Source organism: Penaeus japonicus, unplaced genomic scaffold (assembly GCF_977035675.1).
Source record: "Penaeus japonicus unplaced genomic scaffold, GWHDUDI00000001_assembly GWHDUDI00000009, whole genome shotgun sequence".
Classification (NCBI taxonomy): Eukaryota; Metazoa; Arthropoda; class Malacostraca; order Decapoda; family Penaeidae; genus Penaeus; species Penaeus japonicus.
Genome location: NW_028234411.1, coordinates 24,855,944 through 24,865,943, shown reverse-complemented (window position 1 = coordinate 24,865,943; position 10,000 = coordinate 24,855,944). Strand labels below are relative to the sequence as shown.

The 10,000-nt window shown below is 35.8% G+C and overlaps 1 protein-coding gene across 5 annotated transcripts in view; it reads left to right on the top strand.

The window, feature by feature from the left end:
• The window catches only part of LOC122243920 (uncharacterized), a 46,657-nt gene extending 39,297 nt beyond the window's left edge, over positions 1-7,360 (top strand). For 3 of the 5 annotated variants that reach the window (XR_015191272.1, XR_015191271.1, XR_015191273.1), the window contains exons 11-14: positions 945-1,069; positions 1,980-2,080; positions 4,155-4,366; positions 5,839-7,360. Coding sequence is in view for 2 of the 5 variants with exons in the window: in XM_086539873.1 (XP_086395999.1) it covers positions 945-1,069; positions 1,980-2,080; positions 5,839-5,952 (340 nt within the window). In the remaining 3 variants the exon portion in view is untranslated. The remainder of the gene's footprint in view (positions 1-944; positions 1,070-1,979; positions 2,081-4,154; positions 4,367-5,838) is intronic. The other 2 variants (XM_086539873.1, XM_086539872.1) reach the window with 1 other exon arrangement.
• Positions 7,361-10,000: the final 2,640 nt, after the last annotated feature.

Below are 10,000 nucleotides of genomic sequence, written 5' to 3'. Positions count from 1 at the left end.
TAGAAGTCTAAGATGGATCAGTGTTTATGTAGTGTGGTCTGGGGGAAAAGGTGGGCATGATAGAAGTGTTTTCTTTTAAACTGGTTGTGGTCTTTGTAAGATGGAAAGGTTGGAAAAGGTTGCTGTAATTGTAGTAAGCTTTAGGCGAAAAAAAGGGTTAAGCTTTAATACAGGTAATTCTCCTTTGAAAAATTCTGCTTTGTAAGAATGTGGAGTCGACTAAATGTTGATTTTTGGTCTTGTGTAGGTGGAGGGTCTTTGTAAGATGAAAAGGACAAATAAAGTTTGGTGTTCTTATAGAGGGTAAGAGGTAAGTAATTATTTTGGCCTTTCGTATGGCTAGAGAGACCACATGAAGTTATTCAAAAGTCACTCAAACAAACAAAGGTTCAGGGAAGTAATGGAAAACAAGATAGGGTTTTGAAAATTCTATAGAAGTGGCCAAGTTGTAAAGTGCTAACTAATATATATGTGTGTGTGTGTGTGATGAGTTGTTATTTCTTATTTCCTATTAGCGAATATAAAATGAAAAGGAATATTTGTCTCTGCATAAACCCTTTCGTAAGATGATTTGTGCTTGAAGGACAAGAAATTCAAGAAGTAACTAGTGAAATTCAAGCGGACCCCTTTATCTCTTAAGATATATTGCACAAACGTTACTGGTCTGTAAGTGAAGGGCAAGTGGTAAAGTGAACGCTTTTTTTTGTAAGATTAAGAAGGGAATTATGAACGAGTGAGTCCTAATAAGGTTACTGTGTACCTTCGTCAAATACAGTGCATTGTGTTTGCCTTTGTGTCTCCTTCAAAAGAAGCTTGTATCTCTAAGCTGATATTTCTACCTTCCTAATCATAATTCCAAATCCGCGATGATACAGAATCTCAACCACACCAATTATCCATCAAATCATACAATTTCTTAAAAATCTCTTTACGGCACCACACAGGGTCGTCATACCGTTGTGCGGAGGCAACATCGACACCACAATCCTCGGTCGCTGCCTGGAGAGGGGCCTGGCGGCGGACGGCCGTCTCGTCAAATTCACCGTCACCGTCAGCGACAGACCCGGAGGTTGGTGGGGCGAGTGGGTGGGTGGGGTGGGGGGTAGGGGCTTGTAAGGGCGTATATGGGTGGGGATGGGGGTTTATATATTTATATATGTGGGTGTATATGTATATCTATGTATGTATGTATGTATATATTTATAAATGTATATGTATATGTCTATGTATATGTACATGTGTGTATATATGTATATATATATATATATATATATATGTATATATGTATATATATATATATCAGTATTTATATATTTATTTATATATGTCTATATATACATATATATATATATATATATATATACATATACATATATTTGTATATATACATATATATACATATATGTATATCTATACATATATACATATATACATATATATGTATGTATATATATATATAAATATATATATGTATATATATGTATATATATATATATATGTATATATATATATATATATATATATATATATATATATATGTATATGTATGTATGTTATATAAATATATATATATATGTATGTATATATATACATATATATATATTATATATATGTATAATATATATATGTATGTATATATATGTACATATATATATATATATATATATATATATATATATATATATATATATATATATATATATATATATATGTTTGTGTGACCAAGCTTCTATTTGTTTCACCGTGCACAGTACATAGAAGTTTCACTCCCTTACAGTAAGATATGTGATCGCTTAGACAACAAGCCAAGCACTCTGCATTGCACCCTCCATGTCTCTGTTCTCATTTCTCCCACCATTACATCCAATCCCCGAATATATCACCGTCTTTCTTCAATCTATTCTCCACCGCCTACTTTCTAAAGTGATAAGAGTGATAAGAGTAATGGTTGAAAAAAAAATAAAACCAACCACACACAGGTATTGCTGAGCTGACGAGACTGCTGGCCAACTTGGGCGTTTCCATCAAGGACATGTTGCACGAAAGAGCTTGGATTAAGAACGACATCTTCAGTGTTGAGGTAAGAACTCCAGCTTTAGATAACAGACAAACAAAAAACAAACAAAAAACAACAACTTAAAAGCAGAGGTATAGCTGGGATTTTGTGTTTTTTTTACTAAAAAAAAAAAAGCTTGTGAAGTATTGATAACCACAAAGCTGTGGCTCTGTTAATTTCATCTGATTTCTCCCTCCCACGACCTTCTTATGTTTCTCGTGTCTCTACATTACTAAGAATCTTCTTAGTTTTGTGATGAAGTGCTTCAAGCTTATTCTTCATTTCCCCCTTTGTTGTTATTATTTTTTTCTTTTTGTAATCAGTGATAACAGCATTGATGGTGTTGCATCAGTGTTGTGTATTCAAAACAGAGATTACAGTAGAGCCACACATGATTTTGATGTTCTTTTTATTTATCCATTTATTTGTTGATCAACTTAGATTTGTTTTTGCTGATATTTATTTATGAACTTACCACATTTATTTATCATTTTTGCTCCGAAAGACCGTGAATGCAATTTCAGGCTACGTATCATGTGTGGCTTTACTTGACACTACTAACATGTTCAACTAATATTTCCAACCATGCCATGGGCCTGAGTGAGACTTAGAACAAGTAGTTAGCTTGGGGAAAAAATACTGATGCATATTATTGTATCACTCGGGGGAGGGATAGCATGTTTCAATTATTTATTTTACTTTTTTTTTGAGGTTTGATGTTTGGAATATACCGTAGTCATAATTATGAGTAGACTGTCATGAGCACAAAACAGGACCATAAATAAGTATGACCAGCATGAGTTTTTTTTTCATGACAAGTTAGTAGTTCTTACCTTCCTTCCTAATTATTGTAGTGTTTTAAAGTGTATAAAACTAAATTTGAGTCCATAGATTAGATTAACTTCACACACAAAATAATGTATACTCAATCAGTTGTCTTATGTAATTTGGCAAGGCAGAGTGACCTGAATTTTAGAATGTAGATAAAGCTTAGAAAATATGGGTGACAGTAACAAGCTAATATTGTACAGTATTTGGGGCTTCTAGAATTCATAATTATTTTTAGAGAATAATCTGATTTTATTGTTTTGTGTCTATGACACCCTGAGAAAACTCATTAGACCTAGCTCAAAATTTATCCGTTTCTAAAAGTCTCGCTAATTGCCAAACCGATAGAAGAAATCTAACTTTTTGGGAACTTAGCACAGTGTACAAAACATAGTGACATGTGAATAGGGAGAAAGAAGATTTTTTTATTATGTAAAAGAAATACATAGACATATATCTATTCCTGGAGTCTCTTGCAAAACACCTTAAAATACATGACATCCGTGTGGTTTGGCTTTAGTAAAATATATTCTCACAATATATATACATATATATATATATACATATATATATATATATATATATATATATATATATATATATATATATATATATATATATATATATATGAATATATACATGTAGAGTGTATATACTTGCAGAGTGTGTATTTAGTTGGAGTGTCAGTGACTTATATATATATAGTAGCTTTGATAATATATAATATATCAAGTGCTAATCATTTACGTTCAACTGGGGTGATTATTTTATTTACAAGTCATTACATAATGAATTATAAAATAATGATAATGAAAATTAAATAACCTATGGAAATGTATAAAATTAACTTCAGATTATCCAAGGAGGGAAGGTTCATTATACAATACGATGAGAGTAGCAAATAAAATACATGTTGAAATACATCTGCATATAAAAATCACATTCCAAACGGTTTACACACTAGAAGGAAAATCTTCAGTATATTCATTATATTTATAGAAAAAAAAATACTATTCAATTCCCATCCGTATTGCATAGCGACCACCCCATCCTTGCACAGTTGATTGGTCCCTAGCACCAAGGGAAGGACCTCTTTAGTGATAAGGGAAAAAAAATCCAGAATTGTGATGCTTAAAGAGACGGAGGAGACGGGAAGGGGAGGGACAGTGAAGTAGGGAAAGGGTTTTAGGGGAGGACATCCCTTAAGCTAACTAACCAGGGCGAAGGTGCTTGAGTGTGTAGGTGAAGCATGCGGTGGTGTGTCTCGCAGGTGAAGGTGCTCTGTGAGACGCGCGACAGGGACCACTCTGAGGAACTGCGCTCGGCTCTCTACCAGCGCTACAAGATCCTCCGCTTCGGCAGCCAAGCGGTCACGCCGGCGGACGCCTCGCACAGGGAATAGCTCTTCCGTCCACCCATCTCCTCCCCTCCACTCACTCCCCCCAACCTCTTCTTGCTCGCGCGCTCTTCTCTCGCTATCCCGTATGCTGCTTTCTGTTCACGTTTGTAGTGTTTTTCTGTTTTGTTTTCTGACTGAGTGTGCTTTTTGTGTTCGCTTGTCCTTACTTGCCTACTCTGGTAGCTGTGCATGCATTATGTTGCTTGTGCCTAAAGAAAACAAAAGCAAAACGCGTGGAAGTAGTATTTTCCTTTTTCTTTGTTTGTTTTAACTATTTATTTTTGTGTTCTTTGATTTTACTTTGATGGTTTCGGTGTAATATATTCTCTTGCAGACCAGTGGGAGACGTCTTTGCGTTTTATCTATTAAAATTATACTGAGCATGTGTAGGTACAAAAGAACGGTGCAGAAAAGCAGTACCCGGTTACGATACGTATGCATTTACTGTTACAGCTTTTTGGTCTGTCCATATAAGTGTATGTTTTGTATACGCCTTTGCATATGCATACGGGCTCATACTACTACTCTCTGGGCACCGTGTGCAGTGTGGTGTGTTGTGGACAAAGGGTGTGAGGGAAGTGTGTGTGGATAAGGGAGTGGGAGGGTGCATGTGCGTGTAAGAGAAGGTGAGAGTGAAAGCGTGAGTGAGTTGGAAAGTGAATAAGATGGAGAGAGAGAGAGAGAGAGAGAGAGAGAGACAGAGACAGAGAATTAGTGAGATAAAGAAATGTTAGTAACAGGATGAGTATGATTGAAAAATAATATATATACGTGTATAGATAGATAGATAGTTAGATAAATAGATAGATAAATTGATAAGTAGAGAGAGAGAGATAGAGTGAGAGTGAGAGTGTAAGATGGGGGGAGAATGAGAGAGAGAGAGAGAGAGAGAGAGAGAGATAAAGAAATGTTAGTGACAGAATGAGTATGATTGGAAAATAGTATATATGCGTGTATAGATAGATAGATAGATAGTCAGATAAATAGAGAGATAAATGGATAAGTAGAGAGAGAGAGAGAAAGAAAGAGAGAGAGAGAGAGAGAGAAGGATTTTCAGTTTATTGCACATCAATTTCAGGACATGTTTTAGGATAGCAATTAGCTTTGAAATTATACCTAAAAAGGAACATGACTTGTGTGTATATATAAAAATGATATCACACTCACGGCACTTCATGCTTTGTAGATTAGCCCTTCTCTGTCACCTTTTTCGAAACCGGAGAAACCATTAGAATTTTTTCTTTCATAAGGTCAAAATTTCTTTTTCCTAAAAGAATATGTGAAATAAACACGTAAACCCAGAATTTATTTTGCATTAAACATTGACTACAAACATTCACCATTTGACAAACCCTTTCTTTAGATTTGCTTAGAGATTTTTTTTAGTCTATGTAAGACAAATTGCTTTGGCCAGAAAGTACCTAAGTACCGGTAAGTTGAAAAAAAGCGCTTTGGTCAAAACTCCTAGCCGCCCCCCCCCAAAAAAAAAAAAAAAAAAAAAAACACAAAAGAAAATCTGAAAATACAATTCATGACCTCGATTGTGATCCCCCAGGTGAAGGTCATGGCAGAAACTCGAGACCATGAGCATTACTTGGAGCTTCGAGCTGCTCTTTTCTCAAGATACCAGTACGTCCGCTTCGCCAACGCCGATCAGATCCACGACTAGAGATCAAGTGGAGATTCTTGAATGAGTAATTAATCCATGTGTAGGAGTTGAGATTCTTGGCTTTGGTCAATTCTTGTAATAAGAGGAAATCCATGTGTATGAGTTGAGATTGATGGCTAATGTAAGTCTTTATGTACGATGGTCTTTTACTAAGTTGAGATTCATGGATGGTATATGTTTTTTATTATGTAGCTTTCAAGAGAGAAATGGCGATTTATGTTTGCTCTAAGTTCTTATCAGCCTTCAGTAGTCACGGGAGGATAGATGGAACACTGTAATCATGGGAGAGCCAATGGAGGGGTAGCCTTTCGATTTGTGGTGTCAGATACGTGTAGCCTTCCGTAAACAGGTGAAGAGTGTCACTTATAGAGCCGGTAGAGAGAAGCTGCTGCATATTATAGGACCTTCAATAAAAAATATTTAATGTTAAGTAATGCTTATGTAATGTGTAATATCTTGGAATAACTAAGGAGGGGATGAAAGTGTCTAATTATATAGACCTGAACAAACCTGGAACAATTATTTTGAAAACAAAGTTGAAAAACTGCATAGAATGCTGTGTAAAAAAGAGGCAGTTTTAGTGTTATTGTTTGACTGATTATATAGTGTTTTTTAGTTTTACTGATTAAGTTTGAGAACAGTGCAAGATATGATGTCTAGTGTATGAAGGCTGGTCCAGACTCACATAGACAATTTTTAAACTGTTCCCTCCTCCTCTGTTGTATGACCCCACCCCCCTTTATTTCTTGGCATCTGTTCTACTCTAGAAAACCTTTGTTTGTTATTTTTTTAGTGAATGCAAATAGATGTTGCAGTGCTTAGTATAGTCACATTTTTGTTGTGATTATTATAAGCTACAAAACACTAGTAGTACCTTTTTATGTGGGTTTTCCCTTTGTTTTTCGTGTTTTTTTTTTTAATGTGGATGATCTTAGGTCACTCTAAGCAGCTCCTCTGTATGTGTTAGAGCTAAAAAAAATATGATAAAGCCATTTAGATTTGATATATAAGATAATAGCTTGAGTATTACTTACGTGTGAGCATTAGAATGAGGATGAATATTTTAATGAGATTTTATACAAAAAGGATTTTGAAGGTACATGCTTTTACATGTATATGATAAATGTAAGAGGGTGTTGTTACCCAGTATGAAAATATTATAGATCCCTTACAAGATTGTATTCAGTACAAACAAGACCATTGCAAATGCAAGTCACGTATGCAATAACTCTCTGTGATCTGCAATATTTCCCAGCTTTTCTTATTGTCTCCTTCATAATAAAAGAAACGAAATGTATATCTTTTGAAATTATATTTTGCTGCTCTTCTTAACATGTAAAGGATCACATTATGAATAACTTGTACTTGAGAATTATATTTAGATTGCAAATAAAATGGCAAAATACTGTGTCTCTTGTTTCATTATTTCTAAAATAAGAAATATTAAAAACCTGTATAACTGCCCGTGCATTTTTTCCTTAATCTTAAAGAGGAAATACCTGTTGCAAGGTATGTTTTTTTATACCTCTTTCTTCTGTTTTTATTTTCCCCCATTTTCTCTCTCCTGTATTTTCTGTTTTCCACTGATTCTTGTATTCTTTCTTCTCTTTCGTTCTCCACCTCTTCTCTTCTCCCTGTCCTTCTCTTTTTGTCCTCGTTTTCGTGTTCTCTCATTCTTTCTTTCTTCCTTTCTCCTTCTCTATCTCCTCTTCCTTCATTCCTGTTTTTCTCTCTCTCGTTCATCATCTCCCTGTGTTTATTTTGTCTCCATTATCCGTTCTTTGTCTTTTCTCCCTACCATGTGTTTCTTCCTTTTCGTTCTCTATCTCCTCCCTCGTTCCTCCCTTCCCTTCTCTCCCTTGTTCTCCATCTCCTCCCTCATTCTTTTTTTTCATTTTTTTTTCTCCCTCTTTCTTTTTACCTCCCTCATTCCAGCCTTCCTTTCTCTCCCTCTTTCTCCATATCCTCCCCAATTCCTCCTTACGTTTCTACGCTGTTCTCCCTTGTCTCTTTCTCCCCTGTTCTTCATCTCCCTCACTCATGTCTTGCTTTATCTTTCATCCTTTCGCTTCCTCCTTCTTCCATTTCCTTTTTCCTTCTCGATCATTCTTGCCTTTTTCCATTTCTTTCGATCCAGTCTTTTTCTCCCTCTTTTTCTCCATGTCACCTGCATTCCCCCTCCTGATTAGAAGAGGAAAACGAAATAAAATGAAAAAGGATTATGCATTCTAGGATTAATATATTTCCCTTGGATTTATATATAAGTTGAAAGAGAGAAGAGTAATGATTCACTGAATATTAAGTGCTTTTGAGAGGAAAAAAAATCGAAAATGTTTACCGGGAGAAAAGTCCTATCAAGTGAAAAACATACAGACACTTTTTCTCTTTAAGTGAAAAAAATCCCAGCAGTTTTATAAGTCCTGCAATGTACACTTACATACGAACTCGAGCGCGCACAAATACATTAATGTTTATCAGTTACATAAGTGTTCAAAGGATGCATTTAATATTTGTCAACGAGAACTAAAAACAAAGTAAGAACATTGGGTGCCTAGTTGACTTGAACCGGACTACATAGGGCGAAGATTTGCAGGTCAGTCAACTCATCTCAGCCCATTGATGACCATATTAATTCTAGTTGGAATAGTCAGCAGTTCGATCAGATTATTTTGATTAGACAGTCACACTTTGATATACAGGAACTTCTCTGATCTTATCCAAGCTTAGACTTTCCCATTTAGATAAATTTGAGATCAAGTGGAGGTTGAATTTGTAAATACATATGTAATTGTTACTTTATTACATGATAGAATTTTAGAGGAATGAAAAGTAATGAAATTCATGGACCACGCGTGAAAAACTAGTTCAGGCCAGATATACCACAGCTGGTAAATATAACATAATCTAGTTATTTTCTCTTCAGTCCAAATGAAATGATATTTCTAATAAGATCCTAACCTTTCAAAATAATTTCCTGATTTAGCCCTTGCTCAAAAATAAACTAAGAAAATACAGAAAAATAACAATACAATTTATAAACCAGCAACCGTAACCCACGAGTTACACACTACTGATTCTTCCGTGTTATCTCTCACCAGTGACAGCTAGTAAGTGTCGTGTCAGGACCTCAACAGTCAACCTACACTCAACAACCATCTTGATTACAACATACATCATCTTCATGGATAAATGTAAGCGGTTTCTACTGAAGGGAAAGAGGGCCAGAGTCCACGTGGTCGCCTCTCCGTAACTCCCAAGCGTCGCCTCAATCATCTGCCTCTCTAATGCGGGATAACGCATCAGCTACTACGTTATCCTTCCCAGGTTTATAATCCACGTGAATGTCATGATCAGCTATGGCCATCCGCCACGTGGCCACCCGGTCTGATCCCTCCTTATTCGTGAACAAACATCGCAAAGGTTTATAGTCTGAATGAACTTCCACGTGGTAACCCTGGATAATAGGACGATTTGTCTGGAGTCCTTAACACTGTCCTCACTCAGTGTCATTTTTAAAAACTCAAATGCTTCCTTTGCCTTAGGGTTCCACTTGAATTTACACTTATTATCAGCAGACCGAATCTCTCTGGTCAAGTCAACTAATGGTCTCGTTATGCCCGCAAACCCCTTAATGAACTTGCTCTAAAAATGCCTGCAAATCGCACACGGTAAGCTTTGCCAAAGGGATTTGATGATACCCTTGACGGAGGTCGAGACAAGAAAGAAACTTATATATATATATAGAGAGAGAGAAAAAGAGAGATAGAGCGAGAGAGAGAGAGAGAAAGAGGAAGAGAGAGAGAGAAATAGAGAGAGAGAGAGAGAGAGAGAGAGAGAGAGAGAGAGAGAGAATAATAGAGAGAATGAGAAAGAATGAGATAGAATGATATAGTGAGGGAAGAAGAGAGAGAAAGAAAAAGAGAGAATGAGAGATAGAGAGAGAGAATGAGAGAGAGAGAGAGAGAGAGAGAGAGAAATTTCCTAACACTAGTTCTTTTTCTCATAACAAGAGAGAGAGAGTGAGAGAGAGAGAGAGAGAGAGAGAGAA